General features: G+C 44.2%; 1 protein-coding gene across 2 annotated transcripts in view; it reads left to right on the forward strand.

Moving 5' to 3' along the window:
• Window positions 1–17,508, forward strand: part of LOC309977567 (rho GTPase-activating protein 7) — a 178,217-nt gene extending 160,709 nt beyond the window's left edge. For both annotated transcript variants that reach the window (XM_082863706.1, XM_082863707.1), the window contains exons 4-14: window positions 69–132; window positions 1,847–3,270; window positions 3,749–3,925; window positions 6,368–6,527; window positions 6,636–6,834; window positions 8,493–8,706; window positions 10,384–10,498; window positions 12,097–12,315; window positions 13,118–13,335; window positions 14,057–14,230; window positions 14,966–17,508. In XM_082863706.1, the coding sequence (XP_082719832.1) occupies window positions 69–132; window positions 1,847–3,270; window positions 3,749–3,925; window positions 6,368–6,527; window positions 6,636–6,834; window positions 8,493–8,706; window positions 10,384–10,498; window positions 12,097–12,315; window positions 13,118–13,335; window positions 14,057–14,230; window positions 14,966–15,086 (3,085 nt within the window). In that variant the 3' untranslated portion in view covers window positions 15,087–17,508. The remainder of the gene's footprint in view (window positions 1–68; window positions 133–1,846; window positions 3,271–3,748; window positions 3,926–6,367; window positions 6,528–6,635; window positions 6,835–8,492; window positions 8,707–10,383; window positions 10,499–12,096; window positions 12,316–13,117; window positions 13,336–14,056; window positions 14,231–14,965) is intronic.
• Window positions 17,509–20,427: the final 2,919 nt, after the last annotated feature.

Consider the following 20,427-nt stretch of genomic DNA (forward strand, 5'->3'; position numbering starts at 1 on the left):
TGGAAAAAATATTTATCCACCCATCAGTGGTTTCCTGTCTCTGCTAATGTTATTTCTTTGCTCTGTAGGCGTCTGAATACTTTAAACAAATGCGCGGTGATGAAGCTGGAAATTAGTCCTCATCGGAAGAGAGTGAGTATATAAAATGTATAGCATGGTGGGAGGAAAGGGGGCAGATCAAAAACTGGGTTATGAATTTTGTGATAGATTTTGTCTCTCAAACTCTTACTTCCATGGTCCAAAAATATCGACATTTTAAATGTTATAATCCAGTCAGGTTTACCAAAAGCTGTGTGGCCTTATGTAGTTGAAACCAGGAGCTGCGGCCAGCCAGTAAATTGTGTCTTGCCTGCTGTTTTTGATCTGAAAAGATCATCTGTGATTTTTGCCTCATTAGCTCAATGCCTATGACATATTAAACGGATGAGGCTTAAGGAATTCCGGTGGCTTTTGCATTGCCTCCTTACAGAAATTAAAGCTGAAGTTCTTGGGAACTCTGTCTTCCCACATGTAACAGTAACTGTGTTTTGAAGCCGTAGGGATGGCAGTGAAGGCTGGCTGGTAGGATATGGAAGAATAATAGAGATTTGGAGGGAGAAAAGGAATGAGAGGAGGAAGACGGAGGACAGGAAATCCCACACATTCTAGTGAAATGGTGGCACATAACTGATTCAGATGGTATTTTCTTCTGCGTATGAAATGTGAGGACGTCTTACGAGATCTTAGGAGAAGAGGTGGGTGTGGTAGTGGGAGTGAGTATCACAAATTAGAGTAAACAGGAGTAAGTGTGGTCAAAGAACATATTTCTGACTGTTCAGAGTACCCATTTTAATTATCTAACCTACAGCAAGCTGCCTTCTTGGGGGAGTTAAACCTTTTAAACAAATGAGCTGGAACCTCACACCCGCTGAGCTGTGGAGAGGAGCCTGCAAGTCAGCGTTTAATGCTCTCCACTTACTGTCCTGGGAAACTCTGGTCACAGGAGATTCTCCACACCAGTGGGAAGGACATGCTTCACGCTGAACTGTGCCTTTTGATATCCCGCCTCAAGGGCTTTGATGCAGTAGTCTGTCACACGGTAACCCTGAGTCCCACCGGTAAATCAGGCATCAGCAGCGGAGATGTTACTTCGTGTTTGTGAATGTTACGTGCTGTCAGGACTGGGTACTTGTGAAGCCTTGTGAAAAGGCTGGAGCATGTCTGAGGTTGAAACGTCACAAGACACTAGTGGCATTAACTCTGGTTCCCGTGTTGGTGGGGGAGGGAACGAAAAGGAACAGGTAAGAGGCTGAGAAGTACCCACTGACCCACTGAAGAGATGGGATGGCTCACCTTGCTTTGTGTCTCCGTTAATCTGTTAGAGGAGATCTTGTGTACTTTTAGGGTAGCTAGAGATTTCGGTTACCCCTCTTCTTAAAGTGTTTGAAAACCACCATTTTAATTGCAAAAGGGAATATAAACACATACTATCAACAGACAGCAAAATTAAAGGCAGACCAGAGGGAGTCCTACCCATTGCTAACTCCAGTTCAAAATATTTTACATGCCTGGAATTTTCACAGATCTCAGAGGTTTCCTGTGTGAGCAATTAAAGAGCAGCCTATAGATCCCAGTGTCTCCATTAAATAACTCCTATTTCGCTTGAAACACATGGTCAGGCTTCTTCCTGTTACATTCTTTACATACATCTTGGTTATTTTTAAAAAATAATAAAATAAAGATGCAAGGGGGGAAGTGACACGACTGGCGTTATGATCAGTCTCCTGGCCCCTGGCCCTTGGCGCACATACTGCCCCCTGCGGCCTGTCAGTTCCAGGGCATGAGCGGTTCCGTTCTGTCTCTGCAGAGTGAGGATTCGGACGAGGATGAGCCTTGCGCGATAAGTGCCAAATGGACTTTCCAGAGGGACAGCAAGAGGTGGTCCCGGCTTGAAGAGTTCGATGTCTTTTCTCCAAAGCAGGACCCCATCCCTGGGTCCCCAGACGATCCCCACCTTAAGAGCGCCCCCAGCCGTGAAAGCGTGCTGACGGACCTCAGCGAGCGCCAGGAGGTGGCTTCTGTCCGCAGCCTCAGCAGCACCAGCAGCCTCGCCACGCAAGCGACCCACCTCGGGGGCGCGGCGACGGCCCGGACTAACTCCGTCACCAGCGTCTGCTCCTCCGGCACCTTCGTCGGCAACAATGACTCCTTCTGCAGCCTGCCCTCTCCCAAGGAACTGTCCAGCTTCAGCTTCAGCGTGAAAGGCCAGGAGAAGAACACCAAGTCCAAGACGCACAGCCTGCTGAAACGCATGGAGAGCCTGAGGCTCAAGGGCTCCCACCACAGCAAGCACAAGGTGCCGTCCAAGCTGGGGCTGATCATCAGCGGGCCCATCCTGCAGGAGGGCGTGGACGAGGAGAAGCTCAAGCAGCTGAACTGCGTGGAGATCTCCGCCCTCAACGGCAACCGCATCAACGTCCCCGCGGTGCGGAAGAGGAGCGTCTCCAACTCCACGCAGACGAGCAGCAGCAGCAGCCAGTCCGAGACCAGCAGCAACGTCAGCACGCCCAGTCCCGTCACCAGGACCCGGAGCCTCAGCGCCTGCAACAAGCGGGGAGGCATGTACCTAGAGGGCTTCGACCCGTTCAATCAGTCCACATTCAACAACGTTATGGAACAGAACTTTAAAAACTGCGAGAGCTACCCGGAGGACGCGGTGTTCTACATCCCAGAAGATCACAAGCCTGGCACTTTCCCCAAAGCCCTCTCCAACGGCAACTTCTCTCCCTCAGGGAATAGCAGCTCTGTGAACTGGAGGACTGGAAGCTTCCACGGCCCTGGCCATATCAGCCTGAGGAGGGAAAACAGCAGCGACAGCCCCAAGGAGCTTAAGAGACGCAATTCCTCAAGCTCCATGACCAGCCGCCTGAGTATCTATGACAACGTGCCCGGCTCCATCCTCTACTCCAGTTCCGGTGACCTGGCCGACCTGGAGAACGAGGACATCTTCCCCGAGCTGGACGACATCCTCTACCACGTGAAGGGGATGCAGAGGATAGTCAACCAGTGGTCGGAGAAATTTTCAGACGAGGGAGACTCAGACTCGGCCCTGGACTCGGTCTCTCCATGCCCGTCCTCACCCAAGCAGATACACCTGGACGTCGACAATGACCGAGCCACCCCCAGCGACCTGGACAGCACGGGCAACTCACTGAACGAACCCGAGGAGCCCTCAGACATCCCGGAAAGGAGGGATTCTGGGGTCGGGGCCTCCCTGACTAGGTCCAGCAGGTAAGAGCTTTTCTTCCCTTCTCCACCCAGTTTGAGGAGGAGGGGTCAGAAGGAGGCTGCTTCTGCTTGTTGCGTAGGGAGGTGGGAATAAGTCCGACATTCACAGCCACGAAAGTTGCTAAGGAAAGTGACAGACAGGGAAATCCTACCACCCTAAAAGAGTGAGCACTGTTCAGTGGGTACCAGAGCTTCAGTTTGGGAAGATGAATGAAGTAGGTTCTGTGGATGGATGGTACGGATGGTTGTACCACACTGTGGATGTACTTAATACTTAATGTATTTAACCGTGCACTCAAAGTGGTTGACAGTAAATTTTATGTTCTATATATTTTACCACAGGGGGGAAAAAAAGACTGGAATGGAAGTTGAGTCTTCTCAGTTCCTAAGATAAGAGGCCGGTGAGCGGCCCACCGCTGACTCTGCACCGACCCATTAAAAAGCTTTCGTACTCACTCGCATTCCCCGCCTTCTCTCGCAGGCACAGGCTGAGATGGCACAGTTTCCAGAGCTCTCATCGGCCGAGCTTAAACTCTGTATCGCTGCAGATTAACTGCCAATCTGTGGCCCAGATGAACCTGCTGCAGAAATACTCCCTCCTGAAGTTGACCGCCCTGCTGGAGAAATACACGCCTTCTAATAAGCATGGTTTTAGCTGGTAAGGGTTTAAACTGTCCAGTGAACTGTATTTGGAAATGTTCTCAACCAGTGCTCTCCCAACACTGAGGATGTGACAGTTGCATCCTGGATCTTTAGTCCATCATCCTAATGCCGTCAGTTTCTGCGCTCTTGAGGCTACCTTTGACCCTGCTTAAGCCAGTCTAGCTTTAGGGAGTTTCCATCAGGGCTGGTTTAGTTTTCAGTGCCAGTTGATGGGATGAGCATGCTCGACTCTTCCATCTCATTGTCCAGGCGCTTCCTTCCCAGTGGTGGGAATAGCCCACCACAGGCAAATACACGTACAGGATCAGATCATAACTGGGAAGGAAGGGAAGAAAACTGTTTAGGTCAGAAGGTGTTATGAGACCAACTTTGAAATGCTTCACGTACAGTACCTGGTTTTGTACCCCTCTTTGTGCACATTTTTAGAAATCATTTTTGATGTGAGTATTCGCAGCATCACAAGAATCTACCTGAACTAAAGAGTTTAGTTTTGTTTTTTCCAACAGACTCTTAAGCAGTGGATAATCATTTTAAGGAATTCACCACTCTAAGATATCATAGACTAAAATAATATACGAAGATAAAATTTATTGAGCTGTCCATACTTTCAGAAGTATGGCCCTTGGTGTGTATGGTGTGAGATGCAGACTGTCGGGCTGGATGGATCAGGGATAGGACCCATTATGTGCATATTTTAAATTTCCTACTGAGTGCAAAGCAGAGAAATGTCTCTACATTCCCATCCCAGCGCATTCTGCACTGTCAGCTGCGTATCCTGAAGTCTTTTCACCGGTCCAAGTGTTCATTATCCAGTTGCACAATTACCGCTCTTTATAAAAATGGAGAAGTGGCCCAATTCATGAGTAGCGCTCGGTAGCAAACCAGAGAGTCAGCGGAGCAATGTAACCCTTCTCTCTCCAGCTCCTCCCCTCCTTGGGACTCATAGTGAGGTTAACTTGGGCATCAAAGCATCTCCTGTTCAAAGGCTGTTATTATGGGAGCCCTGCTAAATACAGAAGTTGTTTGTTCTGAATGACAGAAATAAGTATTGACTGGTTTATCCCCACATGCTTCAGATTCTCGGTGGAGATCGTAATGTGTTCCTTGCACATTCCGCCGCTGGGCTTTTCTCCCCCCGACAAAGCGAGTATTATGCACACTTATAGCCGTGATACCATATACTTAACTGTATGGAAACACAAATTTGGCTGTGTGCTTCAGTTTCACCTTTCCTAGAGCTATAAACAGTAACGCGCCATGGCTGTGGTGTAAGCACTCGAAAGTCAAGGCAGTCTGCCTCGCGCCGTGTTCCTCTGTGCTTCGAGTCAGGGTTTCCCGGCTGGCTATTTAAAACTGCATACTTTACGTTCTCATTTCTGGGTTGCCCCCACCAGCACCACCGAACCCTCAAGAATCTGAAAGTCCATAATACCTCCTGGGTTCTGGGCAGTTTTTCCAGTGAGTCCAAGCCAAATGTTAAAGCCTCGCATTGTGGGAATCCACGGAGTGAGGAGAAATTCTACACAAAGTTCTTTTCCTGTTCGGCCTTGCCCTTTCTTGTCCCATTTAGAAAGGTCATTTGTAGAGCTGAAATTTCTGCTTCACAGCATTAAATGCATGACATTGGTTTCCTGCTGCTGCGTATACTGCTCCGGCTGGACCTGGTGTCAGGACTCCAGGGAGCCTGGCGTAGGCTCACAAAACCCTCATTGTTCTTCTCCGTCTTCCTTTAGAAAGCTAAAGATGTCATATTCTCTGGGGTCATCAGCAGGAGAATTTATTTTGACTTCGGGTCATTAGCTTGGCCCCCACTGTTGAGCTCCGGAGTTGGTTCTCATTATGTCAGACCAACATCATGCATCTGCTGTTTTCTCATCCTGATCTTTTTTTTACCCTAACTACTTTGGATCTCATCGAGAACCTAGAAATGATTCTTGTCCATTTTCAGAACAAATAGGAACTTGTTTTTCAACTCTGTCCTGAAGCTCCTACGTAGGGTCTTGACTGTTCTTTTCTCCTTCTGTTCCTTCCTGTGCCGCCGTTTTGTAAGGAAGCCCATCACCTCCCTTAGGAACACAAACCCAGTTCCCAGAGTTACCAGTGGAAGGAGAATCCCCAACTGAGGAGCTGTTACTGGGCCTCACAGCCCCAACCCTTAGAGGATGTAGAACATCACTGTCCAATGGAACTCTCTGTGGTGGTAGAAATGTTCTATATTTGCCCAGTCCAGTATGGTAACTACAGGCCACAGATGGCTAGTGAGTGCTTAAAATGTGGCTGATACAACTGAGGAACTGAATTTGTAGTTCTGGTTGATTTAAATTTAAATAGCTACCTTATTAGCACAGATCTAGAGCCCACAGGGTTTAACTGCACAGATGGACAGAAACATAGACCAGTAAACATACCCCTCCAACCCCCAATATTTTTTCACTAGGGCTGTGCCCAAGTTTATGAAAAGGATCAAGGTTCCAGACTACAAGGACCGGCATGTATTCGGGGTCCCTCTGACGGTCAACGTGCAGCGCACAGGACAGCCCCTCCCCCAGAGCATTCAGCAGGCCATGCGCTACCTCCGCAACCACTGTCTGGATCAGGTGAGAGCCGCTGCCTGCAGGTCCCGCTTAATCATGGGAGTCCAAATGCATGCATCTTCTTCTAGTTTTGCAGTGAAAAAACGCTTAATGTTTTTTTTTTTACAATAGGTTGGACTCTTCAGAAAATCAGGTGTCAAATCCCGGATTCAGGCTCTGCGCCAGATGAATGAAAGCACCATAGATTGTGTCAACTATGAGGGGCAGTCTGCTTATGATGTGGCAGACATGTTGAAGCAGTATTTTCGAGATCTTCCTGAGCCACTAATGACGAACAAACTCTCGGAAACCTTCCTGCAGATCTACCAATGTAAGTGTTCTTTGATCTTGACGTTGTTGGCAGTGGGGAAAAGTGGGGTCAGCTGAAACCTGTACCTCCTTTGATGTCATTCTCTTGGACCTACATGATGATCTCTTAGAAATACGTCATCGATTTCTTTCTTCCTTGCCTTCTTGTTTGTGGAACAGGTTTCTGTGTACCTGTTGAATAATGCAAAAATAAATTGCCCTCGTCATCATTCTCTAATTACCGAAGCAACTGTGCATTTTTACATTCTGATCCAGGAGCTCGTTTTTTTCATTCGTTTCCAGAACAGTGGTATCTAAGATACTTAAAAGAGCAGATTCCGAGATCTCTCTCTCCGCCTTGTCTGTAGGCATTTCAGTTGCTTCACATTTCTCTAGCAGGGCCTGTTGTGTTTAAAGTTTCACAGGTGTCTGTGTGTTTTATCTTGCTGTAAAACGAATAAATAATCTTTTTCTGCTATTCATCTCAGCTTCTACCAGAAATACTTGGGAAAACAATACCCATGCCCATCTCACTTTTAAGTAAAGCTTAAAGCAAACAGTGGTCTGAATTAATGATCAAGATCAGGATTATAGCTTCTACAGCCTTGTGTTTTTCTTGGCTCAGTGTGTTATTACAGCAATGTAATTGAAAAGCAGCTTCTCTCAGTGCTTGAATTGTCTTTAGAACTGGCACGTGGGACTTTATTTTATGAGAAATGGAGTTGGTCTGGATTATTTCATTATTTGCTTCGTCCTTTCAGATTTTATGAAAACACAGGTCACATTTCCCCCACCAAGGTATTTGTTATGCATTGTAACCATGGAGCTGTTTAATCAGTTTGTCCTATGGAGCTGCATTTGAGTGACTTCAGTTTTCCACCGCACGCCTTTTAAAAGAAAAATTTGCCTAGTAAAGGAGACCTGAAAGTTGTGTTCCACATTTTCTACGTGTATTATTTTATTTATTTATATATAATACATTATAATTGTATTATACATATATATTATATGTTATAATACATTACATTGTTATATTATATATTTTTATGGGTTTATTTCTCAAGCGTGTATTTTTATAGTAGCCTCTCAGTAGGGCTTTCTAAAACTTAAAGAAATTACTAGTTAAACATATCTGTTGTTTAAATGGAATATATTAGCAGCTTCCTTTCCCCATTTAAAGAATGAACAGATCAGTTGAAATTGGGAGAGTCCGCTGAGATGCTGAACATTTTGTAGTCAAGGTGAAGAAATCTCGGTTCTCATCCTCTTGTATGTCTTTGATAGGATTTCTCGTTGAAACTAAAGTATAGCCTATAATGTTCAGTAATTAAGAATGGTAAACTAGGAGTTTCAAAAAAGTACTTAGAAAAGAAAGAACCGTAAAGAACTGTAAAGTAAGAGAGAAGAGCAGGCATCATCTGGAGCTGCACTCTGAGGTGGATTCAGGAGTATATTGGCGTTGTGGGTTTTTAAAACTTGTAACTCCTCCACAGGCAGGAAGCACTTGAGGGTAGTGACGCTGGTGGCCATCCCTAATTTCTTCCGTATTAACCTCAAGTACACTTTTTGCAAGTGCTTGTTCAGTGCTGGGCTGAGGTCTTTGATGCCGCTATTTGCTTTGGGACGTTTCCTTGCGATCGTACATGGAAAATCACTGGGGTAAATGCGGGTGTCGTGCAGATGTGCCCAAGGACCAGCGCCTCCAGGCGATCAAGGCCGCCATCATGCTCCTGCCTGACGAGAACAGGGAGGTCCTGCAGACGCTCCTCTACTTCCTGAGTGATGTCACAGCAGCTGTGAAGGAGAACCAGATGACTCCCACCAACTTGGCCGTGTGCTTGGCGCCTTCCCTCTTCCACCTCAACACCCTCAAGAGAGAGAATTCCTCTCCAAGGTACGGGTGCAGTGAGCTGCGCACGTGCACGGTGAGACGCGCACGCGTGGTGTTGAGACGCACACGTGCATGGTGAGACACGCACGCACATGCTCCGTTCTTTAAACAGAAGAAGCCTCCGTTTCCTTGTAGGGCTGTCCCTGTGTTTTTGTTGGGTTCATACCCGAATCCAGAAAAAAGGAGTTTCTCCCTTGTGCTGCTTCCATTCTTTCTTCTCGGCCCTGGGGGCGTGACTTCCTAGACAATCTAGTTTCAACCAGGTTTTGAGAGCGATGTGCATTACTGCTTTGCCGTGGCAGGTGTGTCCCCTGATCCTCCCCCCAGTGCTCTCTGTAACATTGTCATCATACTTTCTGCCGGCAAACAGACAAGAGAGTTTACAGACCTCAAAAACTGGGTGGGGAACGAGAGCCCTGCTGCCTTGGCTTCTGCATAAATAAAACCAAGCTGCCTTGGCTTCTTCAGTAGAACCAAGCTGCCGGCCTGTGTGGGAAAGTTGAAAGGAGCTGGATCTGAAATGACTAAGGATGACGTTGAGCCTCAAAGTTAAGAGCCAGCTGAGCCCATTGTTGCAAAGTTTCTCCTTAGATGTAGACAAGATCGAAGTGACTGTGGAGGTCCAGGAATCTGGAACATAACAAAGGCTCTTTTGCTCAGCACTTACTCTGTCCCCAGCATGGGGCTACACCCTGGACATTGATTATCTTCTTTAATCCTCATAACAATCGTAGGAGGTGAAGCTCCTGTTAGTATCTATTTTACACATGAGGCAAGACTGCAAGGCAGGTCACTTGAGTAAGTATTGAATAACTTGCCTATGCTGATAGGAAAAAATGGCAGAACCAGTTGGATCATCTTACTTATATGAATATTTCGTATAAAGGCCTCATGGTAAAGTGTCACTAACCCCTTTCTACTAAATTCATCCTGCTGATCCTTTTCCTCAGCTGTAAAGGAACTTGACAAATATTTCTCAGCTGTAGGGTGAGGCCTGGTTGTGCTAGTGAAGTTAGCTTTGCTTCTGAAAGCCATACAATGCTTAATTAACTAGTTCTGTGTTTAATGGGATAGAGAGCTAGAGGTGAGCAGAAGAGAGAGATTAGATAAGATTAAGACAAAAGCTCTAGGAAACAATAGACTTTTCTCTCACTGACAGGAGGGGCTTCTGTTTATTTACACTGGAAAGAATGATCCGGTTTAGCCCCTTGACAAGTGCCTGCCACCCACAGACTCCTCAAAGCTGCCTTTCCTTCCTGCCGCCCCACACGGTATAGACCTTACAAGCTGCCCTGTTTAAATAGGAACCTATTTAACGTGATGGTTTTAAATAACCTAGATTTCAACAGAGACAGTCTCTTCCATGTTTTCTGTGCACCAAAGTAAAGCTCTCCTTTACTTCGGGGCTTCCCTGGTGGCGCAGTGGTTGAGAGTCCGCCTGCCGATGCAGGGGACATGGGTTCGTGCCCCGGTCCAGGAGGATCCCACATGTCACGGAGCGGCTGGGCCCATGAGCCATGGCCGCTGGGCCTGCGTGTCCGGAGCCTGTGCTCCCCAATAGGAGAGGCCACAGCAGTGAGAGGCCCGCGGACCGCAAAAAAAAAAAAAAAATATATATATATATATATATATATATATATATATATTTGAATCTTTCCCTTCCCTTATTTCTCTCTCTAGGGTAATGCAAAGAAAACAAAGCTTGGGAAAACCAGATCAGAAAGATTTGAATGAAAATCTTGCTGCCACTCAAGGGCTAGCCCATATGATTGCTGAGTGCAAGAAGCTTTTCCAGGTAAGGAGATGGGAAGTTTTGTTATTTGTCAAGGATGGTGTAAATGAGGACAAAATCTTGGGCACCATACTTGTTCACATCTTTTTTTTTTTTTTTTTTTGGCCGCACTGTGCGGCATGTTCCCCAACCAGGGACTGAACCTGTGCCACCTGCATTGAGAGAGTGGAGTCTTAACCACTGGACTGCCAGGGAAGTCCCAGCTTGTTCACGTCTTAACCAAAAGGTCTTTTCCACAGCTGAAGATTATATATGTAGTCTGAGAATGTCTTATTTATATATTTTATAATGTATAAGCTCATTAGAGCTAATATGTTAATGAACTTGCCTACCTCCATACCCCTTTACTTAGAAAGCAGAAGTAACAAATGATCTGAAATAAATTCTGTATCTGAGATGCAGCCGCTATGGAAAACAGTATGGCCATTCCTTAAAAAATTAAAAATAGAACTACCTTAGGATCCAGCAATTCCATTCCTGAGTATATCCAAAGAAAACAAAAGCACTAATTCAAAAAGATACATGCACCCCAATGGTCATAGCATTATTTACAGTAGCCAGTGGAAGCAACCTAAGTGTCCATCAACAGATTAATGGATAAAGAAGATGTGGTGGGGAGGGGGTGTGTGTGTATAAAATGAAATACTACTTAGCCATTAAAATAAAAGAATGAGGGGCTCCCCTGGTGGCTCAGTGGTTGAGAGTCCGCCTGCCGATGCAGGGGACACGGGTTCGTGCCCCGGTCCTGGAAGATCCCACATGCTGCGGAGCGGCTGGGCCCATGAGCCATGGCCACTGAGCCTGCGCGTCCGGAGCCTGTGCTCCGCAACGGGAGAGGCCACAACAGTGCCCGCATACCGCAAAAATAAATAAATAAATTAATTAATTTAATTAAATTAAAAAAAAATAAAAGAATGAAATTTTGAATTTTACCATTTGCAACAATAGGGATGGACCTGGAGGGTATTATGCTTAGTGAAATAAGTCGGGCAGGGGAAAACAAGTACTGTATGTTATTGCATTCATGTGGAATCTAAAAAAATAAGACAAAGAATGAATATAACAAAACAGAAACAGACTCACAGGAATAGAGAACAAACTAGTGGCTTGAAAGGTAAGAGGGGTGTGGGGGGCAAGGGGAGTGAGAGGTACAGACTACTGTGTATAAAATAAATAAGCGACAGGATATATTGTACAGCACAGGGGATATAGCCCATATTTTACAATAACTTTAAATGGAGCATAATCTATAAAGTTTTTGGATCACTATGTTGTACACTTGAAACTATTGTAATATTGTAAATCAACTAACTGTACTTCAATTAAAAAAAAAATCTGTCTTTGTCAACGTACACCCTATTTTAATCACTTACTCTCCTACTGTAACTTTCTAAAGAAGAGGACCTCAGACAAAAATAAGCTTTCTAGGTACCTTTATGAAGGTGATCTGCTTGCGTCGTCACGATACCACATGAGGTCGGCAGGGACGCTCCTCCATCTGTTGGAAGCAGGGGGACTGGACTGCTTGCACTGCCTTGAGGATCTTGCCGCTTCCTCTGATGGGCAACAAACCTCCTTTATGTCTCTCGTGTCCCTCCCAGGTTCCTGAGGAAATGAGCCGATGTCGAAATTCCTACACCGAACAAGAGCTGAAGCCACTTACCCTAGAAGCGTTAGGACGCCTTTGTAATGATGAGTCAGCCAGCTACCAACACTTCCTCCAGGACTGTGTGGACAGCCTGTTTAAAGAGGTCAAAGAGAAATTCAAAGGCTGGGTCAGCTACTCTACATCTGAGCAGGCTGAGCTATCCTATAAGAAGGTATGTCATCTCCCCGTTGTCAGCCATTTGAATTCTAGTGGTCAGGACTTGGGTTCATCAGAGACGAGATACCCTTTTGCCAACACAGTTCTCCTTGGGGATCTGTCACCCATTCCCTTCCTTATAGAGCTAGGCAGCCAGGTGATCCATGTTCCCCAGGTAAGAGTGGAAACCAGTTCAGTGAGGAACAGTGCTCATTGGACATGTGTCAGGGGAATCAAAATATCTAATGAAATCCTTTGGTTCCACAGAAACACACTAGAATTCCCTGGAATGTTTCACTAATGGTATGGGGCCTTTGGGCATTTTGTGACGTGCCTAGATATTTCCATCATTTGATTGGAATCCCCTTGGGCTCTCTCCTGTTCTCAGTCACTCTTCTCTTGGCCCTTTAATGAGCAGGGAGTGCTGGGTGGGTGGGTGGTTAACCTGAAAGCCCCTTAAGGGCAGAGGCATCCTGTATTGCTTTGCATGATAGGTGCATGGAGGTATTTGTTGATTTGTCTCTACCACCTTGAGTAGAAACGATGAGAGCAGTCGGATGGCCATGCAGGCTTGGGAGTGCAGATAAATCTTAGTTTTATTACATTGACCCTAATATGGGTCCCAGGAAAACAGATACAACCGGAGGTGACGCCAGCAGTACTATTTGCTTTCTGGCCTGATCGTGAATGTACTTGCGGTCAGCAGCCTATTAAAGCCAGAAATAAACATTAGGACGACGTACCCAGCTAGTAGTTTGCCTTCAGAGACTAGGTGTGTGGGAATGGTCTCAGCACTGACGAGTACATCCTCTTTTCAGGTGAGTGAAGGACCACCTCTAAGGCTTTGGAGGGCAACCATTGAAGTCCCTGCATCGCCTGAGGAAATCTTAAAGCGCCTACTTAAAGAGCAGCACCTCTGGGACGTGGACTTGTTGGATTCAAAAGTGATTGAGATCCTGGACAGCCGAACTGAGATTTACCAGTATGTGCAAAACAGTATGGCGCCCCACCCTGCTCGGGACTACGTTGTTCTGAGGTGAGAGCTTCCGGGTTGATTACTGCGGCAAGGACGAGCCTCTGTGGCACTGAATGTTATAAGATGCCAACATTATTTAAAACAGAACGTTTGCTTCCAGAAAAGCGTTGAACCCTTCCAACTATGAAAAATATATCCTCGTTTATTCCAACAGCGTGTCCGTCCCTGAAAATGGTTTGAGCTCTTTTGGAACCGAGCTCAGAAAGAGAGGCACATTCCATTGAACGTGTTCAGTGGTAGCTGATTTTTGCCCCCTTTAGGATAGATTTTCTCGTTAGAAACAGCAGAAGCCAGGAAGTAACATTTGGGTCCCAAGTGAGCTGTGGTTAAGGCTGATTCATACGTGATTCATAAATTCTCTGAAGATATCATTGAAAGAAGAATTCCAAAAATCTTTGAGGAAATGTCACATCATTAGTCCAGAACTTCTCCAACGGACTAACATTTGGATGTCCATGTTCTAATACATTTGTGAAATAGAAAAAGGGTTTTCAGACCCACTTCAGATTGGTCCTCTTTCCAAGAACTGCCTGTGTGAGCTTAAATACCGCTGCAGAAGGGGCTCTGTTGAAGTTAGTCGTTCAGGCGTCCTTGCACAAGGATGGATGCACAGCGTGGCCCCCATCCTGCCCTTCAGCTGCCTTCTCTAAGAGTGAGGCCCCATTTTAAACTCGGCTTCCAGGAAACTCCATTTTTTTCCCCTCTCGTTTTGTCCCTACAGAACATGGAGGACTAATTTACCCAAGGGAGCTTGTGCCCTTTTACTCACCTCCGTGGACCACGACCGGGCCCCTGTGGTGGGAGTGAGGGTCAATGTGCTCCTGGCCAGGTATCTAATCGAACCCTGCGGGTCAGGGAAATCCAAACTCACCTACATGTGCAGAGCTGACTTAAGGTATGTTCTAGTGCTGATTTTTTTTTTTTTTTTGACATCTTGAGTGAATACATCCCTGCATCTTGGATGCTCTGTGAAGGGCGGTGCTTATAAAGTAACTCCTTCATGTTTCCTGGTCCTCTGGGTACCACTTACTAATTTCCACCCCTTAGAGAATATGGTACTAAAGCAATGTGGATGTGGTGGTTCTGCCACGAACTTAAAGCCACAGGAAATGAGAGTTCGAATTAGCAATCAGATGTTTCTCATTGTATATTCAAAGAGGTTTGAATAATGTGACATGCCCTTTTAGTAATTAATTAGACCTATACTTTGTGCCATAGATCAGTGCGAATTCTTATCAGAAAATGAACGAAATGCAGCAATACCAACAAGAAAAAAACAAACCTCTAAAAACTTTCCAAAGTGGCTCTCCTGTTAAATAAGTCCTCATTTGAAGTCTTTACAGCTCCGTACTGCAAGTATCTGTATGGTCTGTTTTTGTTCTACACGCCAGAGCTTTCTTTCCTGAACAGTTTCACTCAGTATCTGCCCTCAATATGTTGTTCCTTGAGAAACTTCTGGTTCCAAAAGTGTAATGGAGATGCCAGCAGATTACTTTGGAATAATAAGAGGGATCTTTGCTCGCACATTTTGCTGATCAAGAAATAGAAGTATATTCAGAACTCCCTTCAGCTGATTCAGGGTTTTCCAACTCGAATAATTTATTTGCGTTTCCTTTCCTGTCTGTTGTAGGGGCCACATGCCAGAGTGGTACACGAAATCTTTTGGACATTTGTGTGCAGCTGAAGTTGTCAAGATCCGAGACTCCTTCAGTAATCAGAGCACTGAAACCAAAGACACCAAATCTAGGTGATTCCCGAAGCATGTCCATTATCTGGGCCTTTGTTTCTAGAACCCTTGCCAGTCCTTGGAAGATTGGGTTCAGTGTCTGATCCTGAAACAAAACTACAAGATGGAGTGTGGGAATTGACTATAGTGATTTGATACATTTTTAAAGCTGCTTTCTATTCGTTTAAGGTCTGTATTATGGACCTTGACTGGAATATATGACTGTGCAAAAAAAAAAAAAAAAAAAGTATTCCTATTCGAATTGCTTCTGAGAAGCAAAACTATAAATACATTAGGGAAGATAATGAAGAGACGTCATTCTCTTGCGATGTCGGTGTCTGTGTACGTGTACCTATGTCATTTTCTTTGCAGTGTGTGGAGGGACTGGTGTATCCACTGGAATAGTTGGTCCTCTTTGACATATTTTCTCGCTGAGAAGAGCAAAGAAAGGTTTGCACAGAGGGGTGTGTGTATGTGTGTTTGTTGCTGGTCGAATGGCATAGATGTGTAAGTTGGGCTACAGTGTCTGGCACACTGAGACACCTCCAAGAAGGATCGTGATGCATCAGGTTAATACCCATGGAATTATCCAGAAAGTGAACCCATTTATTTTGGGGTGTCAGACAACCCACCCTTGTCTGGTTTTTTTTTTTTCTTCCTGAGTTAGTAAACACTTTCCGTCTCCACCAACCTCTTCTTTACCTTAAAAGTGATTGTAATAAATTTACTTGGATAGCCCATTTTAAACACAGTTTGTCTCTAGACCTGATTGCAGATAGCAAAGTTGTTTTTATCCAGTACAGGTGAATTCAGGGATGGAAATTCCCCCTTGCTAGCTCCAAAGCACAGTTTTGTTTTTTGGTTTTTAAGTTGAGATGTGAAAACTGAGCACTCTTAACATCTACTCCTGAATCAAATATCAACACCTTTTACGTGTCCGCAAATTCTTTGCATTTCCATGTTAGGAGAAACTCTTTAAGGCACTATGTATGGGAACACAGGAAACTGTGTCCCAAGGAAACCCTTGTAAATTTAACCCAACCACAAAAGTTGCTTGTTGTTATGGTTATTAACAGCATTTTTGAAAGCTGCCTATGTTAATTGGATTTGTCCTTCTCAGCAAATAGGGGTTTTTTTTAATTTTGTTTTTCCTACATTTCTTTTTCTTCTCCTTTATGAAGCCCCTGGAAATATATTTTAGTAGTAATCACAGTAAAAAACAAACAAACAATCAAAAACACACTAGTGCAGGGCTTTGGAAGGGTGGTCTTTATACAGGTTTTACTGTAACGGTAAAGGTTGGCTCAAAAGACAGTATTAGTGAATTTATTTTATATGGATCAAAAGTGAATAATGTATGAATGAGAGTTGTAAGAAGGACTTTTATTTTGTTATAATTTAGTTACCATTGTCAGTGTTATTTCAAAGTTTCTTTGAAGAATTAGGGGGCAGGGGACAGATCAGAGTTTAATTTGAGTATTTTGGATATTAGCGTGCCTCATGAAGATATACTTGTATATTCAACTTTAATGGCTTTGAGATTTGTAAGAGTATATGTTGTATATACCATTCTATTAAGAAACATGTACGCCTACCTGTCCACTGTGCTTTCCAACACAGATAAAGCATGATAAAGATTATTATTTAAAATATACTTGTATTTATACCTCAGATATTCTTTTGGATTTTGTACCTCAAGGCTTTTTTGGGTTTTTTTTTTTCCGTTTGTTTTTTGCTAATGTAAATACACTTTACATGAATACAGTCTAAGTGAAAAAAAAGTAAATAAGAGGTTTATAACTTGCTCTATATCTGTACAGAATATAATCAATAAGTGCACTATTAAATGTTTAAAGTAAGGGAAACGTCTGGCCTGCTTTCCACTGTATCACATCTCACTCCCACCCGTAAAGCCACAGACGGCAAGGCATACCATCCTAGCATCAACTAAAATGAAAAGACAGATTTGCTACAGGAAAAATCGGACTGCAAATCATTCCAAGGCCAAACTGCAACTGAGCCACTCACTAACAAACAGGAAACCCTGGTGAAGGTTCAGGAAGCACAGAGATGCTCTCCAAACAAAGGTCTCGAGGAAGCGATACTGAGAAAGTTACAAGAATAAGCAACAGCAACCGAAAGATGCTCATGAGCAAAGCCAAGGTCACCGATTCATTCCACAAAAGGTCTCTTTCCCACTGTTTGGCTTTCCTGTTGAAAGGATTCCTTACATATTTGACCAGAGGAGAATGTGAAGGATGTGAACATTTTCAAGAACTCTGCTTTAAGCCACCTAAAGTGATATTGCCACAACTTACTAATTGTGACTAATTGCCTAGGTTGTAAGCTCTCTGAGAGCAGGGCTCTTCTACACGTCTTTATAATCCCCTACAGCAGCTTTCAGTGTTTTGTACTTGTAGGCACCTAATAAATTTATTATTTGCCAAATGGAATTGATTGAATCAGCGTCTGTTATTTGAAAAGGAAGAGAAGCTAGGATGCTGTCTGTCTTAAGTCCTCACTTTGGTTCATCAATGCCCATTTTGAGATGGCAGAGACTGGAACTTGTTAAACCTAGTGAAATCTTAAAGTTCAAAAACTGGCGAAGATGACATAGATATTCTACAGAGATGCTCTGGATTCTAAATTAGAGAGTTCTTTGTGCTGGAATTTCAGCCAGTCTCATTCCTCCGATACAATGTGATATGCATCTTAGATTTGATTTTGACAAATACTCACTCTGGGCGTAGTAAAGGAGAAAAACCAATCTCGATATAATTTTTTAAACGACACACACAGACCAAAGCCTTTTTATTTACTTCTGCCTCCAGTCCTGGCTTCCTCAGAGCCACATAAAATGGAAAATCAAAATGTCTGAAATACCTAATAATTCAGTTGTTTGCGCAGCCCTGGAGTCATGAGTTAGTAATGGGCTACATGTGGTTACCGGGATGGAAGAGGTGCTCTCACGGGCACCCAGGTAGATTCAGATTGCTTTGGTCACGACCCATTTTCCTATTTACCTCATTTAGTCAGTTATTCCAACACCTATTTATATTTAGCTCACACAGTGCTCAGACCTGAAGATTCCAAAGTCCTGAAAATCTGCTCTCAGAGATACTAAGATAGAAATGATAACGCCCTATAGCATCCTGCCTACCAATTTACAGACGGCATAACTTGGAAGATTCTAACAAAATTAAATGGATTCTTAAGAGGCTTTGTTTTTTTTTTTTTCCCCTCCCAGGGCTAAGGGGAACAGCTGAGATTTGGGGAAAGGAAAAACTGAGGAAAAACTAGGGAAGGTAATCCATATCGGTGCTTTTCCAACACCCCTGGTTAGGGGTGTGTGTGTGTCCAGGGGAAAACAAAGGCAGTAGAGAGGTGTGTGGGATGTTATCATTACGCTCATGGGTCTTTATGCCACCCTTGTCCACTTTTCACACGCACCCCACAAAGCATAGGTATTATCCTTCTAAGGACTATGGCCTTGACTTAGTGACGAATTAAGGTGCCCAGAGCCAGAAAGAGGAGCTGAAATTCCAGTTCAGTACCTCTACCCCAGACCGTCTCCCATCTGCCGATCTTTCTCTAATCCGGAGGCAAACTCACAGTAAGGGCCGATTCACTCACATTGCATCAGCATCAGAATTGGGAAGAATGCAAGGAAAAGGAGGATCCATGGCAAAATAACCACATTAGTCAAGGTTGCCAAGAAATTATTCTGTCACCCGATTACTGAGATGCTTAAGGAGAAATTAAGGAGGTCAAGATAAAGGTGAGGCCAAAGTGTTGTTTCAGGTTGAAAGAATTTGTAGTTCTGTTTGCAAATTGAATACGTGATTTGCGGTGTACCGAGACTCCAGGGATGCCTCCCTGTAAGGCATAGGACCTGCTCCTCCCCACCTGCAAGCGCAGAACGATCTGACGTGTGGTCAGATTGCAACCCACCCAACCCCTCTGATCTTGCATTGCTTCATGGATACAAGGGGCATAACTACTTACAGGCTTCTTAATCTGCAGCCCAGGACCAGAAGGCTGGTCCTGTGACTTTCTGCAATTCGTCGTGGTGCCCACCACACAAGAATATCATGACGTGCAACTGACATATCTGTGAAGGTGCTTTGAAAACCAAGAGCTATTGAAAGGTAAAGGAACCTTCATGAAAGCAAAGTGGAATTTAGCCCAAATGCTTTTCCCCACCTGCCTGTTGAAGCATACATAAATGATTATAAAGCAGAAATCCTAAACCATGAGATCATGGCATGCATGTCATCTTGGTGTTCCATCAGGATGAAATTTGCCTACGGAATTTAAATTCCATTTGCCTAAGGAATGTAAATTACAAAAAACCTCAAAGAGCCTGTGGCAGGGAAAGCTCAGGTAGGTCTGTGCAGTTGCAGTGAAATTGGGCCCATTCTGCAGGGAATGATCAGTTTTTTTCAGGCTGGGAGTTTGCTAAATCATGTTGGCAGCTGTAGCCCAAAGTAATTACCCTCTCTGTGTATACACAGTTCCCATTAGAGCAGCCGGTTTGCCTGTCTGGACCCAAGGCTGTGTTGACAACTGTAGTATAAACACCTCTTTGCAGAGATTTTTCATCTCATTAGACTTAAAAAAAAAAAAAAATGAGGGCAAGAAATGTTGTTCCTCATAGGGGATTTTCATTTCTTTCTCTTTTCCTATCAAGATACAAAGCACTGTGGAAAGCAAAAGCCTTACTCTTTTCATGACTCATCATCAGCCATGATTTGGTGATGTTGTTCCCACAAAAATAGTGACTTGTTCCCATAAAAATAGTCTGATTCCTAAGGAAAATGTTTTTCAAAGCTCTGTAGGTTACAGGTACTTGACAAATACAAACCTGTTTGGCTCACATCTGAGAGGACTTGCTGTTGAGCTACCATTTATTAAGCCTAATAATGTGCTAGGTACTGAAATATATGCCTTATTCAATTAATATTACATTTAAATCCCATAGCATTCCTTTGAAGGAGAACTTATTAGCCTCCTTTTATAAATGAAAAAGTTTAAAGAGGCAGGAACGCTTAAAGAAATAAAGTAGCTATGTAGTATTTGCAAAGGGACTCAAGAAATTCGAGAACAGCACTGCATGGCAGAACACCCTGCTCTAGTGCATGCGGCTCTTGTTGAAATGTGGCAAATGAGACTAAGGATCTGGATGTTTCATTCTATTTAATTTTTATTAAGTTAGATTTAAACAGTTCTGGGTAGCTAGTGTCTACTGGACTGGACAGTATAAATTTTGTTCCAAAGATCTGAGGATAATTCCAAGCAATCCAATTCTTCTCTCTCTCTTCCACCTATAATAATCCTCCAAGGAAGGAAGGAAAGAAGAGGAAAGA

This window comes from Leucopleurus acutus (genome assembly GCF_964270905.1).
Source record: "Leucopleurus acutus genome assembly, chromosome: 21".
Taxonomy (NCBI): domain Eukaryota; kingdom Metazoa; phylum Chordata; class Mammalia; order Artiodactyla; family Delphinidae; genus Leucopleurus; species Leucopleurus acutus.